At 47.0% G+C, this 25,113-nt stretch overlaps 1 protein-coding gene across 6 annotated transcripts in view; it reads right to left on the minus strand.

Annotated features, from left to right (window-relative positions):
* The window catches only part of Rgs8 (regulator of G protein signaling 8), a 41,391-nt gene extending 18,377 nt beyond the window's left edge, over nucleotides 1-23,014 (minus strand). Inside the window, exons 1-5 of one of the 6 annotated variants that reach the window (XM_055624589.1) lie at nucleotides 21,637-21,697; nucleotides 10,741-10,814; nucleotides 8,741-8,869; nucleotides 6,196-6,297; nucleotides 5,229-5,293 (exon numbers count right to left, since the gene is read on the minus strand). In XM_055624589.1, the coding sequence (XP_055480564.1) occupies nucleotides 5,229-5,293; nucleotides 6,196-6,297; nucleotides 8,741-8,766 (193 nt within the window). In that variant the 5' untranslated portion in view covers nucleotides 8,767-8,869; nucleotides 10,741-10,814; nucleotides 21,637-21,697. The other 5 variants (XM_055624590.1, XM_055624587.1, XM_055624592.1 and 2 more) reach the window with 5 other exon arrangements.
* Nucleotides 23,015-25,113: the final 2,099 nt, after the last annotated feature.

Raw genomic sequence — 25,113 nt, forward strand, 5'->3', positions numbered from 1 at the left:
TGTGGGAAAACATACCCCAGTCTCCAGCCCCAGGGATTCTGATTCTGTATATCTGAGATAAGATCCCAAAATGTTCTTAGAAGCTCCTGCCGGTGTTGCTGCAGCCACCTTGGTTCACACTTTGAATAAATAAGATTTTCTAGAATCTTTTGGCTTAAAGATAGTGTGGGTAGAATTGTATAGTAAGTAGAAGCCTGACTATTTGCCCTAGAGCTAAAGATTGCCTAGAAGAACAATGTAGTGTTCCACAAGCTGACCACGTAGTTTTTATTTGGGATCTTTTGCTTAGTGGCTACGTGATCAGCTTAACTTACTATGCGTTTTTATGTTTCAACCATTATCTGAAAGGGGGCTAAGTTTTATGCCCCAAAGTCTTCTCCATTGGTCTTGTTTTGCAGAGACAGACAATGCTAGGACTGCGAAAGGGCTCTAGTGGTCCTGTTTTCCCTACCCATCATTCCCCAGGCCCAATGGGGTCAAGTGAGCAGAAGCCTTCCATCAGGTTCCATGCAAACTATCAAACAAGATTGTCTTCCACATCAGTCCTAGAGGGAGGCACTGGGCAGTCTAGGTGGGATCAGGTATAAAAGTGAAAGGGGAGACTCATACAGCCTCAGGTATAACTAAAACTGTAACTCAAATGTTCTGTCCAAAAAAAAAACAAAAGAAGGAAGAATGCAGGAGCAAGGAAAAGACAAAAGGAGGAGGTAAACTGAATGAAACAGAGAAAGGGAGTGGGGAAATGAGAAGAGAACAAAGGGGAGGAGAGAATAGGGGAGGGGAGGGGAGGAGAGAGGAGGGAAGAAACAAGAAAGAATGTAGGGAAGGAAAAGCAGAAAAAGAATATTTCTTCAGAGTTCAGGGCTAAATATCTCTCAAAAAGCAGGACAAATAAGTGCATGTCTAAACTTCATTAAAAAAATAAATAAAAGCAAAAGGTAAACACACTGTTTTTTCCCTGTTCTTCAAACTGGCAAACAGAATGGATCTCCCACAAACTGGGATTTGGTTCTGTTAGGTATTATCTTCAGAGCAGAAATATTTCTAGGCATGTAAACACACGAGTGCGCGGTCACACACACACACACACACACACACACACACACACACACACACGCACAGTCATCACCTTCCAGGGCAGACTATAAGCACAATTCAGATATCAAGTCTAATTGTAATTGGATAAGCAGGGGAAAGGCTTCCAAATGAGCACATATTAGAAATCCTTCCAGTTAATGAAGCCATCATCAATGTCAATTTCCGTTGCATTTGTTGGTTTTAAGAAAAGCACTTAGCAAGTGATCGCCTCTCAGGCATCCATGAGTGCTTTTTCCCTGTGCTCATTTGTAAACAAATACAATGGGAAAGAAAACCACTCTAAATATTTTCCTCCCACATTTTGTTTTGTTTTGTTTTAATTCTAAGGTTTTGAAGATAGTGAAGTTATCTTCCTTTGCCTGAGATTTGCGCCTTTGTACTGCTCCAAGGAAAGAACACAGGTACTTTGGTCCCCCTTCTGGCTGCTGGAGCCATTTCAGCTGAAAAGCACTCTTACATAACCTCGAAGGCAGGCAGCGCCTGGTTAAGCCACCTGCCACAGGTGACTGGTTATCTCCCAGCCTTAGTCTGTTCCAGAGAACACCCTGGAGGAAGAACAGAGTCCAGTTCAGCCTCTGACACATCTGGTTCCGGCTCCCTTGTCAGACAGGTGAGAAATGTGATTTCCTAAATAGCCAAGGTTTCCATCAGGGCCACCTTGCTCTTCAGGAGTAAATGGGAGGGGGTGGGGGATGGACAAGAATCAGGATCACAGATCTGACGCCAGCTGGTAGGTTTTACTTAAAAGTCCAAAAGCCTGGTACCTGACAACTGGAAAGCATCGCCCCAGACTAGTAGGACTTCTGCCACTGATGAGGCAGAATTTAAGAGCATGCTGAAAGTCAGGATTCTGTTTGCAATCCCGAGGCCACCTGGTGTGTGATGAGAGCACTGGCTCGTTTCCTTGCATTGTTTGTGAGCATTGAGAACCTGAGCTCTCAAAGACCTTCCTTCTTCGTCAGAGATAGAGCATGGCCTCTTTCTCTGGGGCTACCTCCCTGCTGAACAGACCCTGTGCATAACGAATAAGCACACCTTTAAGAAATAAGTAAATAAGTGTCCAAAACAATAGCAGAACAAGGGTAGCAAAGCATCTTTTACTTTTAGAAAGTTGTCAGCACATTTTTGGGGGGAAGGGGTTTGAGACAGGATAACTCTGTGTGGCTTTGGCTGTCCTAGACTCGCTTTGTAGACCAGGCTAGCCTCAAACTCACAGAAATCTGCCTCTTTTTTTTTTTTTTTTTTAAGCCTGGGCTCTGATTTCTCCACAGCCTTCACAGGGAATAAACATCCAAATCCTAAAAGGTTGAATGAAGTTCTTCTGCCAGTGACCCTACCTAAATACTCTTCTCTTCCTAAGAACTCTCATGCCGCTGGCTTTTTATTTCTATACTAAACAGAAGAAAAAAAAATTAGAAAAAAAAAAAAAAGCAGAACCTCAGACTCCAAGAACTTTCGTTCAAAAAGCCTTTTTTGGTTTTTTTTAATTACTTTAGCAAAGTAGCAAATTGGTGCCAGTGACCAGTTATCGGGCTTCCTATCTCACTATCTCAGGGAAGTGTTACAGCATTCCTGGAAACCAAGAGCTTCTTTAACTAGAGGACCAAGTGTCTGCAGATCCAAGAGTCACTCACTCAAACAGATAAAACTGAATCTCTAAGTCTCATACTGGCTTAATAGTAAGAATTGGATACAAAATTCACTGTCAAGGTATTTGTTTTGCATCTAATAAATAAATGTATCATTACACACACACACACACACACACACACAAAAAGCCATCGCATCAGTGTATCATCACGTCACGTGTGCCCACTTATTTGTTCAGTTTCCTGTCTGCAGGTGGTAGTGAGCAGGCAGGCATCTCTAACCCCATTTTGGAATGAGGAAACAGCCTCAGGGACTTGAACTGAGTGAATCAGTGTGAGGCTGAAATAGAAACCGAACTTGAAGATGACCTTGAATCAAAGCCAGCCAGAAAAGAAGATATAAAGTGCTAGTGACATTTGTCCCACAGGACGTGACTCCAGGAAAATAGTCAAGAACCTCCTTTTCAGAAAAGCATTACCGTCTAATTCTAAATATCATCATGCATACACTACTACCTTGGCAAATTCACCATGTGAGCTCGATATCAGGGCACAGCTGTGAGTTACATATGCCGTATACCCCACACTGAATTATTTCCCTGCCTACGTATATCCCATGGAATACCAGAGTCACAATTTCTTTTTTGTAATATGCACTTATTCTTAGATATTGCCATTTATTCTAAAATCTATTCAAAAGTGTTTGTTCAGTTGGGGAGATGGCTGAGTTGGCAGCGTGCTCATGGTGCGAGCGTGAGGACCTGAATCCTGATCTCCAGTGCCCACATGAAAAGATAGAAGGGCTGGGAAAGATAGGATCCCCAGGGAAGCAGAGGCAGGAAGGTTCCTAGATCTCATTGGCCAGCTCATCTTGCCTAATTGGCAGGCTCCACGTTTACCGAGGGACCACCAATAAAATAATAATAATAATAATAATAATAATAATAATAATAATAATAATAATAATAATGTAGCTAAGAACATTCACAACCAAGCCTGACACCTACATTCCATCTCCATGACCCTCGCAGTGAAAGCAGAGAACCAACTTCCAGAAGTTATCCACTGACCTCAACAGGCACACATGAACCCACACACCTACATACCCATACACATACACACACAAATAAATCCGTGTTATAAATAAGACAGAGTGAGAGGAGAAGAGAGCTGACAGCAGCCTTTGGCATCTGCTAACAACCAAGGGACTCCACCACGACCACCCCTATATCTAGGAACCACGATAGAGCAACAATGAGAACACACAGAGCTGAATCCCACTCACAGCCTTCTAGTTAATTGTCCAAAACCACATTCTCCAACTAAGTAGGAACAACACACCAAAATGCATGCAGCCCTTCTGCTCCCGGATCTCACACTGACTGTGACGAATTGAGGAGGAATACCAAATATCTGTCTGCAACCTTCCTGTCTCCTCAGAACACCCCCTCTCTCCCTTCCGCCCCTGCTCTGCCACTTCCATGTGCTTAATGCCAGAGGGATTTCAGAGCCCAACAAATTTGGACTTGCTCATGATGAGAAGAAAAAAAAAAAGAGAAGAGAGAGAGCTGAAAAGTTTGACTAATGATAAATTGCCCTCTGCACACTGCAATGTGCACAACTCTTCCTGCCTTTGTAGGAAACAAAAGACACAACAGCTGAACAGGGAGGAAATGGGAGAGGGGAGGGGAGAGCCGAGTGGAGTTCTAGCCAGGAAGTGGGGGCACAATGCAGCTGAGATAGTCATCCCTCGAGATAAAGAGTGAACTCTGTCAATGCAAGGGATTGCTGAAATACCCGCAAGGTTCAGCTCACTCAGTAGCCCAGAACTCTCCAGTGACTTGGAGAAAGGGGCACATTCCCCTCTGTGAGATCTAGCCTGGAACCTCTTGGGTGATGGGTGATAGGAGTCACCCATCGCTCCTAAACCGAATTCTTTCTCATCAGAATTGCCGAGAGGCCAGCCACTGCGAGACACTCCTGCTTAAAATGTGGCAGGCGGAAGCAGGAGAATCCCAAGTTCAAAGCCATCCTTGGCTATATAGCAAATCTGAGGGTGGTCAGCCTAAACTATAAGACACCCTGTTTCAAGAAGAGGATTAAGGAGGATTGAGGGCCTCACACATGCTAGGTAAGTAATCATCCACTGAGCTACCTTCCCAGACCTGGAAAAGCAAAGTCACTTTTAATGGCATCTGCTTAAAAAATCAAAACAAAACAGAGATTCCACCATGACCACCCAAGTATCTAGTAACCAAGACAGGTCAACAATGAGAGTACATATCTGATAAATACCAAATGATATGATTATGATATGATTCCTGAGAGCCTGGGGCCTACTGGGACTATGGTTTAAATACAGAAAACAGGCAGGAAGAGCCTAAGCCCATTACCTTTAAAATTGTTCTCGTCTCTCTGTCGTGTGCGAGACTATAGGGAGCTGGGATCCCAGCACAGTGTCCTGAGCCTAGAAGACATTCTCTATGTGTCTTGTCACATGGACGCTTTGTTTCAGAGTGATGTGACCTGAATTCTACTTACACTTATGGGAGAGAAGCACATCAAAGGAATCTGCCCACCTCGTCGCTTCTTCCGTGGAGAGTCTCCTAGAAGGCAATAGCATCTCTCTGAGTGTTTCTGACACATCTCTCCCCCAACCACAGCTCAGACTGGCCCAGGACTCCTTGGATTGGTGGAGAGCAAATGCATACCACACCTGGGTTCTTGCAGTTCTGCTCTTGTAAATTGGCACATTTTCAAGCAATAACTGGGGAACACTCCAAGTGTGTGTGTTGCGGTGAGAGGTGGGGGGAGGATTTGGCTTAGAGGTAAAGTGCTTACTTAGCATGACTGAGGCTCTGGGTCTGCTCCCCCCCCCACACCAGAGAAAAGAATCACCCTGGATGGGTATTCATAGAATCCCATACATCACTTCCAGTCAGAACAATAAAGGTATGCAGCTACGTGATTTTGTGATGTCAAGGTGACAGTGGAGGAGAGGGGGAAACCTAGGCTTGGAGCGAAAAGAGTGAGGCTCAGCTCACAACTCCAGCTCTTACTGTCACTTCCAACTCTTCACCTCTTGGAACGGAGACAGCAGAGCCCCTTACAGAGGTGAGGGAGGGTGAACCAAGGTGATACCAGTGACATCACTGAGTACCGTGACTGCTCAGAGTAGGTGCTGAATCCAGATGAGCTGAATCTCAGTGTATTTTTAGCGTAACTTTGGATGCTTATTTCCAAACTGAGAGCTCAGGTAGACAAGTAAGTAGAATCAAGAAATACCCCTCCCCATCCACAGCTTCAGGCACAAACGGGCGATACTGTTTCTTAAGGGAATGAGGGTTTCCACCTGAGCTATGCTGCCTTCCTGTCGCTCACGTGCGGGAGTAGGAAAGGAGCTGCCAAGAGAGCAGAATTTATTGTCCTATAGTTTATCTGGCCAACAGTTCACTAGAGAGAAAAGTCCCAAAGACACCCAGGAATGCAAGGCAGCCACAGTACTCACTTGAGAGCACGGTTGGGTTTGTCGGGAAGAATGGCTGTGAAGTCACTGCAGGAATCTGATTTGTGCGACAGGCATCCCAGTCGAGTCCTCATGCCCTTGTTCCTGCAGCAGATTCGGGGCAGAAGGGAGGGAGCTGTCACCACCACAACTGCCAGCTCCATGAAGGGCCCCTGGACCTGCTGCCCTCCCTACCCCAGGTGGCCCCTGAAAAGTCCATCAGCAAGAAGAGAGGCAAGGGCTGTGCTCAGCCTCATCTCACTATGGGAATAGTATTAGGTGTGGAGCCCCTCCTCTGCCCTTCCCCTCAAGGCTGAAGGCTTTTTAAAGCTGACAGGGCAAGTTGATGGTAAGTCAATGAGGGTCATTAGCTTGGGAGAACTTCTAAATTAGGATTCTCTGTGGGGAGTGGAAACACACCAGTTACAAAATAACAATCTACATTTTGCTTTCCCACCGGGAGGGCAAAGAGGCAGGGTTGGTGGTGTCTGGCGCCCCTAACAACAAACCCATGAAAGCAAGGACAGCACACAGAGGAGGGGGTGCCTCAAAATGCAGGGGCACACAACAGAGAGTCAGAGCACAGAGTGTGGGGTTTCAAGGCAGGTCAGTTCCCAGTCAGCTTCTCTCAGCTCATCCCACCAAGCCAGGCTAGAAGAACACAAATGGCTGTGGACCAGCGGGGATGGAAGAGCAATGGGTGATGCCCACAATGCAGAGCCAGAGTCCCCTTTGACAGTTCTGCTTGCTTAAATTATCCTATTTACCTTCAGCCAGGGGCTGGCAAACTATAGTCCTGTGAGGTGTCTGTGTACACAGTGTTATAGGAACACAACACCACTATTTGTCCACATACTGTCTAAAAATGCCTTCAACTTGAAGGGCAAAGTTAGGTAGTTGCAATATTGACTATACAGACTGTAGCAAAGCTGAAAATATTTACTTTCAGACTCAGGACAACAGAAGTTAGCTAACCTCTGACCTTTAACCATGACCATCTCTCACGCTGAAGGCAAAAGTAAGTGGGGCGGGGGAATTGGTATAATCACACCAGGACTTCAGTTTGACTTACAAAAGGAATTAGCATGTGCACGGTGGTAGATATTGCCATGGAAATAGCGCTACAATATGTCATCCTCTCATGCAGAAAGCAAGTCCTTTATGGCCTGTCTTCCTTTCCCTCTTTCCCACAAATCCCAACACTAGATAAGAGAGTTAGAGGTCCTCCAATTCAGTCACTCCCATTGACTTCAAATGGATTTCCATTCCCTGGCCTGCTCATTGTCTTCGTTCACAGAAATCTTATCTGACATTTGTCTACTGAGATGGTATTATACTTGGCAGGGATGGACATTTGTATTCCACAACACATCTCCACAGAGCCCCTCAGAGCTAGAGCATCCAAGTTTCCAGAAATATCCTCTCCCGAAGGAAATCAGTCGGCAGGTCTCCGCCCCTACCCCCCCCCCCCCGCCCAGGCGGGCTGCACTGTGCCACCATCTCTTTTGTGGCTTTTCAAAAACGGTTGCAACAACCATTCTCTTTCCTGAAACAGAGAGCATCTTATGTGTCCACTCACTCTTACAAATCACAGGGTCCCCAGCACCAGGCCATTCAAGCAACTGATTAAAAGGCCTTTGAGTCATCACTACTGTGAATTCAAGCAAAGGTCCTGCTCAGGCCGTACCACACAGGTCAGGCTCCAACCTGCAGCCCACTCCGGTGCCTTAGGATTATCAGTCACAAAAACACTCAGGTCACTGCCCTCAAAAGCAACAAACAGAACTCTCAGAAAGCGGCAAGTCCATGCCAGGTTTTATACGCCAAGGTTTGGCACAGGCTACTTGAAAAGGGTACTGCTTACTCCTAAGGCAACTCTGAGTCATTCAAAGAGTTCACAAAAGCAAATTTACTTTGGGACAAAATGGTTTTCTATCTTTCTAGTCAAGACCTGAATCTCAATCTCCTTAGCAGGAAATGATGTGAGCAGACACAGGAGTAAGAGGCTAAGAGAGAGGGATGAAGGAAAGAAGGAAAAAGGGAAGGAAGAAAAAAGAAAGGAAGGAAAGAAGGGAGGAAGACTGGACAAAAGGAAGGCAGGCAGGAAGGAAGGAAAAAGAGGAAGTAAGACAGGGCAGAAGAAAGGAAGGAGAGGATGGAAGGAAGGGAAGGAAAAGGAGGAAAGAAAGAAAAAGGGAAGAGAAAAGGGAAGAAAAGAATCATTTCCTCGTCTTTTCTCTACAAACCCCTGAACCAGTAACTCACAGACTTTCATATAAGTTCACACACAGCACATTATCCTACCCCAAAAGTCATCACCAAGAGAGCCTACCAAGTCAACAAGAGGACACGGAACTAAGGCAGGCCCCACTTGCAAGGCCGTAACTTCCTAAGAAGCACACAGGAAAGGAAAGTGTGCTGCACACTGGAGGCCCCGCAGGATGAGGACCGCCTAGAGCTTACAGAAGGAGAGACAGACCGGACAGACCAGAAGGTGGGGCAAAGAAGAAAAGGGCAGAGACAGGAAGACAGGTCATCAGTTCATTACCTGCGTGGCATCAGTAAGGCAGCCATACAGGCATCCGCTTATGGTTACCCCCTGGGCTGGTTTGCAGGGACGTCAGGGCAGGAACTAAGACTGCGGGGTTCAGGGGTTTACCCTTTCACGTTCTCTCACCTAAAATCAAAGAGTCTGCTGTAAGAGGGCTCTTAGACCCCCTCACACCTGTCTGCATGACACACCATTCCAATGGCTCGCCAGCCACTGAGTGCTTCCCCGCAGCCCTCACAGATGTCAGCTCATTCTTATAGCAAGGGCAGCCAATCAAAGATGGACAGGAGCAAATGTCAGGTGGCTTCACATTGTTGACTGTTGGTCAGAAGTTCCTACTTCCCCAACCACTGGCCATCAACCAAAACTGGGACACGTACCCTTAGGGAGGCATGGGCCTGGCAAACCAAAAATGACTGTTCTCTTTAGCTCGCTAGACTGATGCCCAAGTGACCAGCCCGGAAGGGACCAGAGAGAAGAGGCCAGCACACTTGCTCCAAAATAATCTGATTGGATGCTGCTCTGGTTCCCACCTCCCTCCAAGGACACCTGTCCCAGGTGGAAATGAGCCAGAGTTGGAGAAAAAGGGAGCAAGGTATGTGTGTGGGGGGGGAGGTTTGCAGGGACTTGGAGATAAGCCATCAGACACCCCACCACTGGGCATGCTCCTTGTCAGGGATCCCAAACACTGTCTGAAGAAATGAATATGTAAGCCAGTCTTTCTAGCTCATAAGGGGGTGAGCCTTCCTCAGCCTGGCCCATTCTTAACCCAAAACAGGGAAGACTTGGAGATGGGGAAGGGGATATGGAGGCTGAGGGCTGATTGCCTTGCAGCCTCTCCTTCCCATGGGTGTCATTGGCAGCGTTTCAGACCATTGTTCCCACAAAAGAGAGCTGCTAGGAAGAGCTGCCTACCTATCCATAAAAGGTCTCCTTGGGGAACCCTGCCACCAAACGTAGACTCCATTTTAAAAGAAACCTAATTTAGATAGATAAGAATCCTCCGTGACTGTGCCATTTAAGTTGGTTTGGTATCACCCTGACCGTTTCGCAAATACTTTTAAAAATCACTTTCAGAATAATTATATTGGTAACAAAATAGAAGAATGACTTTGTTAACCCAAAAACAAACAAACAAAAAAAATCAACAACAACAACAAGAATCAGTTTTTATGTAAAGGCTCATCCCACCGGGTCATGTCCCCTGACAACAGGGGCCATTTCCTTAATCATGTCTTAACTGGGATTGCACCTGCTTTCCAGAAGTCAGGCCATCAAAGCCCTTTAACAGCCCTAAGTGTCTCCAGAAAGCATGTCTGGGACACCTATGCCTCATTGCCTCTTGCTTATAGACTGTGTCCCCAGGGGCCTTCATTATTCTGCTGCCAGGCAGTCCAGAGATCACCACCCGCACACACCACAGGCAAGGTCATTTTAAGCAGGGGACAACTGGGCTCAGTCCCTGCCTACCACCCCTCCTTCCCTTTCGTTCTGTCAGCCCACACTGGCTTGCTAGTGCTATCCAGTTGTCTCCTCTCCCCCACTCCCAGCACCTCCCAAATCACCCCTTGAGTGAGGTCAGCCTTGGCCTCACAAATGAGAACCAGCTGCCTTGTCTGTTCCAGGATCCAGAACCCTCAGGGTTCCTACCCCATTTAGCCCCAGACTGATTTATAAGGGGCAGAGAAGGGGTTGGCCAGAGCCTGGAAAGTTCAAAGATGTGATGCGCCCACCCCATAGTACATGTATTCTCGGAAGTGGGCACCAAGTCACACGTGACTGGAGCAGACAGTGTAGGAAGAGATGACATTCAAGGTGGGGGGGGTATAAGAGCAAAAAAAAAAAAAGCAAAGATTTATAAAGAAGGGAAGAGAAACTAAGCTCGGCAGGGAGAAAGCAATCAATATGCATGAAGAGGCAAATTAATTAAATATGTATAATGCAACCAGCTTTCCGACACCCCATCGAGGAAGGAGAAGGGCAGAGCCAATACTCACTGTCGTTGACCGGTCCTCATGGCCTGCAGGTCTTTGCCAAGTGGATGGTCAGAGAGGCTTCGGGTTAAGGAGCTCTACGGAAAGAGTAGATCTTTCTTTTAGCAGTGAAAGCCTTGGCAGGTGGAAGGCATGTTTGCAGGGACACATAGGCTCACGCATGCATACACACAGACAGAAGCATGCATGCACAACACACCTCCCACCATTTGAGCCAGGCAGCAAGCGGCCCCAAAAGCTCTTCTCTCCGCTTGTCACATCCAGTAAATACTGAAGCAGCCTACACCCAGCAGGCGGCGGCTCAGCTCCCGGGCACAGTCTGCACGCCCATCCTCATTGGCAGGACGCAGGCAGGAGATGCCCCCAAGCAGAGCTGACCTGGCACGCATCCTGTACCTTCCTCCTTTCGGCCTCACTAACCTGCAGCTCCTTTGGCTGCGGCTCAGGAGAGAATTCTCTCCCCAGCCCACAGCAGCTGCTCTGCCCCCCAGCCAAGAGTGGGAATTAACTCTTTTCAGGCCACCAAGTAGCTGAAAATCCAGGGAAGGGTGCTTTCCTAATGAGCTCTGCTGCTGGCTGCGAGGCTGGAGGGGCTGGTGGCTGCGCTGGGGAGCAGGGAGCATAAAGATCTTGCCCCAGACAGCTGCTGACAGCGGGAGCCCAGCCGAATCAAATCTTCTAATGAGCCAGGAGGAGGGGGCCTGTCTTGCTGGGTGTGATGTGATGTGATAAATGCAGAGAGCGAGAAAGCTACGGGGCAGGTCGCACATCTAAATTCCACCCCCTTTCTCCCAATCCCATTGCACTGTGCTCCCAAGCCAAACCGCGCAGCCCTGAAATTACCCCTCTCTGCCAAGTCTCAGCTGTCCCCTTACTCAACGGAGAAACCTCTCTCTCCTAGCCTGTTTCCACCCCACCAAGACCAACCACCCTGCTCCCTGCTCCTTAATGAAACATTTCCACCTCCTCTGCCTCCTGGGTGCAGGTTTCCAACTCCATGCTCCTGCCTCTCACCTGGTTTTTCCTACAGTAGAAACTCACCTCTCTCCCTCATCATCACCTAGCAACTCCCCCCACCACCACCCCGACTTGCATTTGTGATGGAGCTCGACTTTTCCCTTTGTTCTGCCCAATCTGCTCATCATCTCTGTCTTCCTATCTCTTTTTTTTTTTCCAAACCTATATACCCACATAGATCTTCGCTCTGCCTGCCTCTGTTCCAGAAGGAAGATTTTTTTTTTTCCTGTTTGACTTAATTCTCTGAAAGTGGTACCCAGATCAGTAATTTGAGCATCACCTGGAAGCATGTTGGGCATGGCTCAGGCCCCATGCAGAGACCTTCGGTGGCAGAAACTTACGTGTGGGACCCAGCGTGCCTGGGAATTCCGACACATGCTAAAGTCTGCAAACCCATCTGAGATAAAGCTTGCCTTCTCTTTTTCATTACACTCTGAGTCTCTCAGGCCATCTCCATGTCGGTTCAGGAACTGGCTCCAAATACACCTGACATTTCTGGCATGTCATTTCTAAAGCCAGAAGTTAGAGGACAATTCCATAGAAAGGGGTGGCTTTATAATTAAAGTAACTGATCCCATTTATTTGACTTGTTGGTCAGTGCTGAGGACTGAACCGAGGGCCTTGCATATGTTACATTTGCTAGGCAAGTGCTCTGCCACTGAGCTATATTCCCAGCCCCTCTTCTGATGGTTTTTTGTTGTTTTGTTTTTGTTGTTTGTTGTTTGTTTTGTTTTGTTTTGTTTAAAGGCTGGCTTTAAACTCACTCTGTAGCTCAGGAAGGCTTTGAAACTGCTATCTTTCTATCTTAGGCTCCCGAATAGCTAGGATTATAGGCCTATTGCCAACAGGCCCAGCTCATTTAACCCCTTTTAAGTGTTTAAAGCAAACCTAGGTTGATGGTACAGCACCCACGAGTCTGAGGCAATAGGATGAGGAGTTCAAGAACAGTCTGAACCAGCCCCACAGTCACAAACCAAGCATAAAACATTTCACCTTCTGTCATTCAACAGTCCCATGTACCACAGTCAGGAAGCTCATTATGCCCATGCCACAGAAGAGAAAGCTGAGGCTACATGTGATAAAGTTTCTTTGTCGAAGTGACCCGACACGCAGTGGCAACACAAGGACCAGGATCTGTCTTATGACTCTGACAACAGAGCTTTTGCTCCCGTCATGTGCTGGGACACGGTCTCTGGGCGTATCTATTGGTGCATAACCCAGGTTCTGACAGAGAAATTAATGTGCTGCAATCATTCACTGCCTGGCGCAGAGAGGAGACGGAAACCCTGATGGCGCCACAGTGACTCACCGCCTCTCCCCAACAATGTCCACACCATTTGTCTGTGAGCAAAGGCAACTTCACGTTACCAAGTAAGATGTCTTGAAACATGATGCTAGCTAGAAATCAAAGGCAAGCTGAAAGAGAATTTTTTGCTTTCTAGATCCTTTCCTGGTATTTTGTACCAGAAGAAAAAAAAATTCCATGAATACATACGTCTCTCACCCAAGACCTGTTTACATCCAAAGATGAGTTCATAGAGCTAATATTTAAGGGTCATTTTGTATGTAGAAGCCACTGTGCCTGGCATTGCACTCCAGTTAATTTAACAATCCCAACACATTTCCAAAGACAGCATTCTCATCAGCCCCTTTCACAGGTGAAAAAACAGAGACGAGTCATTTATCAAGAGCAGAGCTGGTGCCTGCTGTCTAAGGTGGTCCTGGCATGTCCCTCCCTCTCACACAAAGGTGATGTCATTAGTGGACTCTTCCCCCCGCCCCCAGGACTAATACGGGGCAAGGTTTTCCCAGAGTTTCCTGTTGTCCAGATATCCAGAAAGAAAAAAACACCAGAGAGAGGGGATGGGGCTACAGATGGGCCTGAGTCTGAGTCAGGAGCCTATCAATACTAGCCAGATATTGGAGTCTTCAATTAGCCTCAGAGAAATAATTCAATCAATAAGCTGAATTACAGTATCTTTCCCAAAAGATACCGTAATTGGTAAAGTTTCAAAGGAAAGGACAAAAGTAGAAAGAACAGAAGGGTAAGAGAATAGGGACATGGAAAACATTAGGAAAAGAAGAAAATCAAAACCAGTCCAAAAGTTTCTACCAAACATTCCTGAACGCTAATGTGGAAGCATAGAACACCCACTCTGAGAAGCGCAAACCTAAGGTAGTCCTGTCCTCGGGAGAGCTCTACCATAAGCTTCCGAAGAGACAGCTATGTGAAGATATCCTGAGGGAAATCAGGTGTCCTTTCAATCCTGGGAAGGCTGCGACAGAAGAACCACAAGATCTAGACCAGCCTGGGCAACAGAGGAAGGACCCTGTCTCAAGACAACAACCAGATCTCCAGAGGAAAAAAAAAATTAAGCTGGCTTCAAAGTTAAGCATCCTCCAATGAGTTTCTTTCCTGGATGAAGGAGGCAGAAAAACACAAGAAGTTTACAGTTCTAGGAGGCCAGAATTCACCCACTTGGACTCTGTGTTCCCCGGGCTGAGAGCCATGGCCCATAATGTCCAGCTTTTATTGCTACTGTTCCTGACATCCTGGCTGAAAACGGGCCCCAGCTTCTGGTTTTCCCCAGGCAAGCTGTGATGATCAGCTCTGATCTGGTTCTGTGGGTGACCCAGGACCTCCTCTGCTCTTTCCATTTTACAGCACCCCCCCCCACCTCCTTGGGAACTACCTTACCAAGCACAGGCCAGTCTGCACCTCTCTGGAATTAGAGCTGCGCTAACAGGGCTCTGCTGTACAGCTCTGTGCACCTCAGGCCCACAGGCTCCAGGTATCCCCAGCAACCTTGCTCTCAGCCCTCCCCTCCTTCCCGCAGGGCTCCCTCTGTTTGCCTGTGACATCACTGCACCCTCAGCCCTGGGGTAACAAGTGCAGATATTTCTGGCATCTCCTTCATTCCTCTTGTTAAATCAGTGTTCCAATCTGATCATTGTGTTTCTGAATTATTCCTTAGCTTCACCACCACCCCCCTCCCATCCACTGGCACAGAGGTTATTCAGCACAGATCTCCCTGCCCCAGTCCTCCCCCGCCCACCCACAAACCTCAGTTACCCACTGAACAGACGCCATAAGCAGATCATCGGTATAATAATCTTTGATGGGCTCCGTTGCAGCTCCTCTATTTGCCTGACAATAAGCTGGTCCTGCTTCTCTGTCTGGTTTTATTGCTCTCTCAAATACATACATACACGCCCATGCACCTGCTCCCCCATGCAGATTGTCCTACTCTATATCTGCCTCTTAGCTCCCGGCTCCTTGGCCAATCCCTGTCCTCTGAGATAAAAGCTCCCCTTCTGAGCTCTTTCAGAATGACTTCAGTGAGAGGAGCCCGTCTATCCCTGTCCCACCACCTTGCCTTGTGAAAGCCTCCATCACAGTCTAGTCGAGCCATTCCACTTGTGGTTTCCAATTCTCCCAAACTGATTTCCACTCCAGGAAGACAGCCCCTCTCCCACCTCTCAGTGCTTCGTATGGTATAGATGTTCCATACTCTGGCTAACTCCCATTCATGAGTTCTCCATTTTATTCATTTATTGGGGGGAGCACATATGTGGAGGTCAGAGGGCAAGTTGCAGGAGTTAGTTCTTTCCTTCCACCATGGAGGTCTCAGGAATCAAACCCAGGCCATCTAGGCTGGTGACAAGTGCCATCTTGCCAGCCCTTATTTTAAATTCTTGAAAAAAACGGGGGTGCTGGGGGAGGAGATTAAATCACCAAGCCTTTCTTATGGCAGAAATGTGTTAAGACCTCTGCAGTCTCCTGGTCAGGACTGAAGTCATCAGAATGCTGATAGCTTTGGGGGACAGTAGCGCAAATATAAAGTTTTTTTTTTTTTTTTATAAACTGTCCCAGCAGCCTGATCTGTGCAAGGCAGAATTAATCAGGAGCAAAGGGAGCACCTGGCATTGCCACCCAGGCCCAAGAATATAATTAAATTGAAGATAAAAGGAATCCAAATCTGCACTATAATATTTTTAAAAGCCACAACAGAAAAAAGAGGTTCATTGCCAAATGCCTGCTGTGTATTTATTTAATCAACATACCACCTAGGATAGCACCATATCCAAAGCTTTCAATAAAAATCATTTGGATATCAGATTTGAATTCTGGTCAGCGCGCTCAAGCTCTTCCACAAATCTTTTAAAAGCAATTGCCACCGCTCAGCTTCCTAGTAACAGTAGAAATCTGAATCAACATATGCTGCATTGATTTGGGGTTTCCATGGAGATTAGAAGGACACAGGGAAGGGCAGGACAGAAAGAGGACACCGGACCCAAAATTTCTACATTAAAACATGCATCTCACGTTCATCCCTCTGAGCTTTAGCAGCCCCATCTCCTGTCCATCAGCTCAAGCATCCAGATATTTAACTTGTAATGACCTTCCTGGGCTCCCCCAAGGGGTGTCAGGGGGTCAGGGAGAAGGTCAGTAGCTAACACTGAGAACCCATGAGGTGGGTCTACAGGAAAACTGAAGTACAGAACAAAGGGTCATTGTGTATCGCTCTCGTTAACTAGCTCTGCACCACTGACCACCTGCATTAGTACTGTGCTCGCCAACGAACAAGACTAAGAATTCTTGAACTTTAATTTTCCCTCTGAGCCAAGTATGGTGATACTCACCCATAAGACCGGCCCTTGAGAAGGGGAGACAAGAGGATGAGGAGCTAAAAATCATCTTTGTCTCAACACTCTCACATTCCCAAAATTCTCATCATAAAACTCAAATGAACACACCTGCCATGTCTATTTTCCAGGGTGAATATAAAAAAAAAAAAAAGTGAAAAATTCTGTGAGTACTTTATAAGTTCCAGCACAAGGCCTTCTGTTATTATATTTGGAGGTGATCGTGGCTTTCGTTTAAACAGAATTTTGACAGTGAGCAAGTATATACAAAAAAAAAAAAAAAAAAAAAACAAACCTAAGATTATTAATTTAGTGGAGAAAATAGAGAACTGAGGGAAAGTCCGGTAGATTTGACAGTCCAAAGTTTCCATCACAGGAATATTACTTTCCAGACTTATGACTGTGGGCCAGTGACTCATTCTGGGTGTCATAATCACTGTGGGATATAATAAAGACAACTACCACACCAATATCTCAGGCTTTTACCAGGGGTTGCGTGAGGTAATGGCAAAGGGCTTTTTCCACAGTGCTTGACAGGTAGCAAGTGGCCCTTAATGGGGAAGCGTCAGCTTTGTCAACAATACTTCACCAACTGTAGATGGGAATTAGAGTCCTACTACTTCCCTGCTTGACACAGGGGAATTACCTAGCAGCTGTCTGTTCAGCTATCTACTAGGCTATTTGGGGAAAGGTGCCATAGAAATAGAATGTTCTTATTATTTAAAGACTCGTTTTATCGCTTGCTCACCAAGGCAATACAAAAATATATAAGATAATACATCTGTGAGGTTGCAAGAGCCTCTGGTCTTTGTCGCCTTTCTTGTTCTTTTTTTGTCTCTCTTGGGTGTCCATTTGTCTCCTAACTACTCACTGCAGGCTTTTCTTCTTTCTATCCTTTTTATTTTCTTGTCTCTGTACTCCCAATTCTAAGTGTGTCTAGAAAGGAATTTTAAAATCGAACCACAGAGGCTTTGGTGCCTAAGTCTGCAAATGCTCCTTGGGGCACCTAAAACTAGGAACAATGAGAAAATGGCACAGAATTGGAAGACACAGTTATACAATCCCATTTCTTGGACCATAATTTTTCAATGTTCATTTAAAAAAAAATGCAATACACATTAAATGCAATGTATTTTTTTTTTAAAAAAATGCAATACACCTTATATAATGTCCCAATTCTGTTCAAAAAATGATTAAAATTTGATGAGAAAAAAATATGAGCACTGGTTGGATGTTTAACGATCTTCTGGCAGCCCTTCTCCTTGGCTTTTCAGCTGGCTCCTCCTCTACCCATCTCATGAGGCTTTGTTTCTAACCTTGACTTCCTGTCCCGCTGCTATTGCATGCTGCCTGGGTAATCTCATCCTCACTGCCTTTAGGTGTACTGACTCTGGCACCTCTAACCCATGTACTACCAAAGACAGTCCTTTGGTAGCCCACAGGCACAACAAATACAAATATATACCTACAACCCAAGGACAACACATTTCCCTTTTCCTGACCTATATTAGCTGTCATCCCCTCCTGCCATCCCCCTCCTACCCACATAGCCCTTGGCTCCCTCTGGCATTGGTGAGATCAGGTTTTGATAGCACCCTCTACTGTGTAACTCAAGCCAAAAATAGAGACGTAATTAGAGGTAACTCCTTTTCTCTCAGCTCCTGTCTTTAGCCAATTATCAAATCATGCTGATTAAATTTCTTTCCTAGTTTTCAAATCTATCTCCTGCCTTGCATCCCAACTGCCATTACCCTGACTCATGTCCTCATGGACCCAACTAATGTCCTCACAGCATCTGCTCTCTGCAACCCAGTCTGTGGCCTTAAACTCAGTTCTATTTTGTAGCCATAATTGTATGCTTAAGTTCCAAATATGATTATGTTCCCTTCTCCTCCTAGCTTAAGCACAAAGTTCAAGTTTAATGAAAACATTAATAAACCCCTGGGGGCCCTGAAGAGAATGATACCCCAACCAAGAATGCATGGAGAGGACCTAAAACCCCAACTCAGATATGGCCTATAGACTCAGTCTCCAAGTGGGTCCTTAGTAAAGGGGAGCAGGGACTTTCTGGCATGAACTCAGTGACAGGCTCCCTGATCACCACCCCCTTGGGGGTGCAGCCTTGCCAGTCCACAGAGGAAGACAATGCAACCAGTCCTGATGAGATCTGATAGGCCAGGGTAAAATAGAAGGGGAGAAGGGCCTCCCCTATCAGTGGACTAGGGGAGGGGCATGGGGAAGAAGAGGGAGGGATGAGGATAAGATGAGGGAGGGGGGCACAGCCAGGATACAAATTGAATAAATTGTAATAGTTAAAAAAGGAAAAAAAAAATGTTACTAAATAAATTCCCTCTGACCTGGGTCTTGCCTCCCTTGGGAACTCCCCTTGCTTGAGCTTTGAACTCCAACACCCTGCAGTGCTCACTCACTCAGCACAGGGTTCTGTGTTCCTAGACTTTATTTGCTCAGTCCACCTGCCTACAATTCTCTTGACTTTACTAACCAAACTCATCCCTCAAACCGAACTTGAGGAACCCCCCCTTTGCCCAACTCAGTGTAGCAAGTACCCTCCAAACCCCTGAGGCTCCTGGGAATATCTGTCTACCTGGCACAGGGCAAGGAGGTGGCTAGCTACATTTCTTGCCTTGTAAGACCCTAAGTTCATCAAGGACACAGAAATGTGTTTACTTACTTATTCCTTCATTCAAGTGATACTCAATATACATACTGTTTATGCCAAGCGATGTGTCACATGTGAGCACATTGTGTTGCCTACGTACCTTACATAGGTAAAAAAATATTTCCACCTGTACCTCCCTCAAACTTAGCATGGCTCCTGAAACCAAGAAAATGCTGCAGTACCAAAATGGCCTGAGCCTGTGAGTAGTAAGGCAAGAGAGACCCCTGTCTTGGTCTGGAGCAGGAAGCTGGCCAACACGGGAGTCAGGAAAAAAAAAATGCTACAGGCTTTCTGACATCGCTGATAGGGGTTCAAGTTCTCATTCTGCCTATTCATGTCAGATTCAGCTTTTCCTAGGATCTTGCTCTCTTAATCTGTGAAATTAAAGTTACCAAAACAAGGCCAACTGTACAAGAACTCACGAAAATGTCAAAGCAGACATGGATTAGAAATTATTCATTCTCAAGAAAGCATACAGGCCCATAGCAAGCATCCCACCAGACAAGGCAGAGGCCCAAGACCAAATGGGAATGGGATGGAGGCTGCGGTCGTGAAGAGCACAGTGGGGCCAGGCATGAGAAAAGAGAGCTCCTGGCTTCCCAGGCCCATGGGCAGAAGTCACTGCCACAGCTGGAACATCACTCTGTCCTCCTTTCTATCGCTCCCAGGTTATCATTTTCTTTCCCTTCTTAGAAAGTAACAAAAGCCTCACCATTCACTATCAGTGTCCACAGCTGTAAGCAGAGGCTGCTAAAACACACACACACACGGAATATAAAATAATCTCTTTCTAACCCTCTGTTTTGCTGGCTTCAGGCAATGGCTTTCCTGTCCTCCCTTCCAGTATCATCCTAGCCAGCCACCTGGATCAGCAGAGGGGAAATCCACAGCCATCGGAACCTGGAATACGACATGGAGGTATTGGGCACAGCTATAGCCACAGGAAATACTGCTGTCCACACTGGGACCCTGCAGAGGGGTGGCCCTCTGGATGTGCTCCTGAATCCAGAGCCCTCTGGGAAATGAGTGTTCTCCCTGCCTCACTTCCAGGCAGATGCCTGGCTCACATTAGTGATGGCACAGGGGATGGGAGGAGGGACGGGGCTGTGTGGGTGTGCCTCAATGTACAGGGATACCAAGCAAATTCTCACTGACCCTCTGCCTAGACAGGCAAGCCCTTGACAAGAAAACCACCTTAAACCTTTTCCAAGACACTCTTCCTTCTAGAACCTCTTCCTGAAAACTGCAAGAGGCTATTGGAAACTGCAGCAGTTTTCAAAGACCCCCAAGGAGAGGGCTGGAATTTCTGGATAGTGGACAATCTCAACCTAGTTCTAGAGCAGAGCATTCCCCAGTGATGTAGGCGTTTGGGTGAAGAAGGTGTGAGAAACCACAAAATAGGGAGCCTGTGCTAGGACTCACAGGAAAGCTATTTTACCTCTAAGGAGGTAGCTCACTCAGGTAGAGCGCTAGGCCAGCATGAATGAGGCCCTGACCTCCATCTCAGTAAGTCAGGAAAGGTAGCGGTAGCTGCGAAGTCATGAGCACATCACAGATCTTTCACTTGTGCAACACAGTCGAGACTTATAAAGTGCTTGCCCTTCTCAGCCGAACCTGATCATGGTTTTTAACCTCATTGAGCCTTATCTTATCTCCCAAGAAGTTGGAGATTACGCCTCACAACGAAGGGAAAGTTCCTAGCAGCGTTTCTCAGTGCGTCTTCATCACAGGAGGCTGTTTTATCATACCCCTTTTAGCCGAGGCTCACACACACACACACACACAAAAAAAAAAAAACTTCAGAAAATAACTGAGCACTTGTGATTGCTCCCATTTTTCAGATTACCAAAGTCAAGTCTGCAATCCAGGGTCGCCAGCGGTTTTTTCCACCAGCACACTGTCTTCATGGTCACCTGTTGCCCCGTCATTGAGATCCACAGTTTTGGGAAGAGGGGCTTCATAAAGCACATTCTGCTTAACTGGTTGGCCAGCATCTCTGCTAAGAGTACCTGGCAGTCGTCATAAGGCCATGGTGGCTAAGATTGTATCTCCAGGTCAGAGCTCACTGACCCATGACAGAAAGGCTTTGCCGCCATAAGCAGGAGGTTTAACACGGAATCTAAATACCCTTCCAGCTTCCTTTTGTGTGCTCGTCACTGTAATGAATGATAAATTATCAACTTGGCAAGATCTAAAATCTAGGAGATAAACCTCTGGACACGTCTGCATGGGATGAACTGAGGTCGAAAAACCAACTCTAACTGTGGGTGGCACCATTTGATGGGCTGGTGTCCCAAACAGAACATGGCGACACTCTGCTGTCTACGGCAAATACAGTGTAACCAGCGGCCTCACATCCCTGCTGCTGTGCCTTCCTCATCATAGTGGGCTGTGCACCCTGAAACCGTGAGCCAAAATAAACGCTTCCTTCAAGTTGCTCTTGCCAGGCATTTTATCGTAGCAACAGGAAAAGTGGTTAATCCAGGCACTACATTTAAAAAATATTAATAGGAATAAAATAAAACGAAGAGGTTCTGACAGTCAGGAGCACTCACCTTGGCCTGTCAGTGCCGAGATATGGACTGGACTGCTTCGTGGATAGCTCGTGGGCTGTGGTGGTTTCCAAAAGGATAATAAGAGCTGCCTTCAGGACAACACAGTGTAGCCTGTTTTTAGATGTCTGTCTTTTCCAAATCACTAATGTGACCTCATGAATAGTTATCACACCCTCAATTCCCCAGCCCACCCCCTGTACCCTCTAATCTGCCAGAACAAGTGGTCCCGACTTAAGCCAAGTTTCAGGCTAGGTTAAGCTTTCCTGCCTTGCTGCAGATAGAAGCCTCCCAAATTCAGAGGGCACTGAGACCCGAGAGCCTGATTTTCAGTACATGGTCAGACAACGGATGGACGTCAAGCAGTTCTAACAGAAAGAAGAACTAACACCCTCCCCAATGCAGCATGCTCCTCCCCCCAACACAACCCCTCCCCCCCAAAAAAAAGAAGAATCACCAGCTACCACGCCAGGGACCTATCACCTCCTGTAGCTGGTATATGTGCCCTTAACTTGCCACTTAGGAATTGGTACCCTCCGATGCATTTTAATCTCCCTCAGACTCATTGTCATTGTGAGTCCCTTTGCATCGGAATGTGTCACTACTGTTAGTTCACCAGCAGCCGACCTGCTTGGCTGACTAGAAACAAGACAGATGCTATGCGCAGCCAGGCTGCTGTGCCGGGCGACCCCCGTTCCAAACAACAGCTGAGCAAGACATGAATGAAACTAAAAATAAGAAGCCTGTGGCACCGTCCAGAAAACTGACAGCATTTTTAGGGACATCCCCACCCCAGGAAATTGGAAGCCAGAAACAGAACAGGATCCTTGTCTGACAGAAAGCAGACTTCGGGGGTCCTGGGGAGTTGAGGTGGAGACAGATAAAAAAAAAAAAACGAGAAAAGGAAGAAAGAAATTTAAAGAGAAAGAAAAGAAAAGAAAGAGCATATATACGGTTCATCTTCTGCTAAGTAGGAAGAACAGGGTATTCCGAATCCTTGCTCTGGACCAGAGTGGCAGGCTTGCCCTGCTGCGAGGAGCTCTGAGAGAAAATAAGTGGAGATTGTGACAGAGGGAAGTGCCTTTCTGCTCTCTGTTGTCTGTCTTGATTCTCTCTGGCCTGTTTGGGGATCCATCTGGCTCCCTGTGAGAAATAGCCGCTTTCTCTTACCTGTCTGGTAATGGGCAGCGCAGCTGGAAAGATGTGGCTGGTGTCGGCCCCAGCTGGGCATGGCTCGGTGAAGCCCTGAGTGACAGAGTCAGCCTTCTCCTGGTACATGGGTGAGGGTGGTGGGCCGTGGCCTCCTCACCTCGGACCCCTAGAAGAGCCCCTGCAACATGCTGCTCCGAGAGCTCTGCTTTGCGCCAGGCTTTGCATCTCATGAAAAGGGAAAGAGCAAACGAGCCAGCGAGCGAGTGAGCGAGCGCAGAGGAGGGGGCGGGGAGGCAGAGGGAGGGGAGAGGGGCACTCTGACAGATGATGCGCAGCCACGCAGTTGGGGGAGGACCGCCGGCTCCAGCAGGATGGCAGCGCCTGTGTGGCTCTCTGTTGATGGCTTGAACACAAGCACTGGGCGCTCTGCAAGTTCAGCCAGGAGCAGAGAGCAGAAGGGGGTGGCTGAGGTCAGCAACCTGGGAGAGAGACGGTGGTCTGCCTTTCTGCTGAGGATCCCACCAAGGCAGGAGCATTGGCTTGGAGACATGGAGAAGGAGGAAATCCAACCCCACATTCCTGGCCTAGCTTCAAGGTTATCCCTCTCCCCTTCCATAACTAGGAAAAGCCATTTAGACTTAGGATTTAGAATAGCCAGGCAATCCATGTCAGGCACAGCTCCAACTTTCTCAAGGACAAGGAAGATATTAGAATAGATGGGTTTTAGACAGGAAGTGCTCAGTGTCCTTTGTCACCCTATGCAGAGGAAACCCACACTATTCCCTGTGCCACTTGGACAATGAGCTATCAGGGGCCTGTGCTGTCAAGAACAGGATCAAAAGAGAGGTTCAGAGGAGTAGAGAGAAGGTGGCATGTGATGCTTCTGTCTGTAAAGTTCCATTCGGGTGGTCAGGAGCACAACCTTCTGGCTAGTTTGGGCCAGTGCCCAGAGCTGCTTTTGAGCAGCAGGGAGGGCCCTTCACAGGATTCTAGAGCGGGCATGTGATGGGTTCACTGCTCAAGCCCCAGGCTGACAGTCACTGGCTCTGTTTACAACACAGTCAGAGAGAGCCGGTGACAAGGAAATAAACAAAGAGGGGAAGAGAGGAGACCTAAGGAAGCTGCAGCTGAGGAGTGCTCCAACAAACACAGCTAATAAAGGGGAAAGAGATCTCAAACACGGGCCTTCTTGGGAGAGAGATGGCGGGGTGTAGAGAGTAAAAAGTGGCTGATTTGGATGTCTAGGAAACTATCTTTCCATCCTGCAAGTTAATACTCTTCAGCCAACCATCTCTCCAAAGAATGTGGCCAGCACTGACCCTAGAGACAAACTGCTGACGACCTGTCAGGCTCCTGTCCCCACAGATGCTCATATCATCATTTTGCTGCTGCCTAAACTGTTGCTCCATTTCAACACAGTCAGATCAATATAGCAAGCCATTGCTGAGAGCCTACTATGTGCTACAGGTGATGTTGAGGGAAGAGATATCCTTGTCATGCCAGATGATTAGAGGAAGGGATAGAGATTCAGGTAGCACTCAGAGAGGCAGAGGCGGATCCCTGTGACTTTCTGGGCCAGCCTGGTCTACAAATCGAGTCCAGCACAGCCAAGTCTACACAGAGAAACCCTGTCTCGAAAAACAAACAAACAAACAAACAAACAAAAAAGTAAGGTGCTCAAATCATTATAGAAATGGGAGGAAGTACAGGAGGTCTTCCAACTGAGAGATCCAGGAGAAAAGAGGTTCCTTCTTCCAGTACACGGATGGCCGCAGGCAGATTTTGATCAGCAAAAATGACTGAAATGGAGAAGCCAGGGCTAAGAAATGACTGGGTGAAGTACAGAGCCTGGAGGTGGCTGAGTTGTCTGGCAAGCAGCAAGGGATCTCTCTAAGAAAGCAGGAGTCGTTTTACTCCTCAGATATATGTTTTGAGAAAATACTGAGTTGGGAGGAATTGGAGGAAGGTGAAGGCAGTCGTAAATTATCATAAATTCAAAGGTAAGAGAGGATGAGAAGCCAAGTAAGACAACAGGCTTGAGGGGAAGGGAGCAACTACAGAGATTTGTGGAGGGCGAATCAACAGGACTTGATTTGGCAGGAGGGCTGAATTCAGAAAAGCAGAACACCAGGAGGATGTGAGAATGACTTTACACTATCCTTTGAGAACTAGTTGTAAATGCTGAGAGACTCAGAAGAGCAGCTTTGGGCTGGTAAAACCTGTACGGTGCTCAGCTGAGGATGGATTGGTTGAGCTCTATGAGGCAGAAGATAAAGAGAAGATGGAAAAGCAGGGAAAACAAGAGTTGGCGTAACAGATGGAATCCCT

Source organism: Psammomys obesus, unplaced genomic scaffold (assembly GCF_907164565.1).
Source record: "Psammomys obesus unplaced genomic scaffold, mPsaObe1.curated_primary_1811, whole genome shotgun sequence".
In the NCBI taxonomy this organism is placed as follows: Eukaryota; Metazoa; Chordata; class Mammalia; order Rodentia; family Muridae; genus Psammomys; species Psammomys obesus.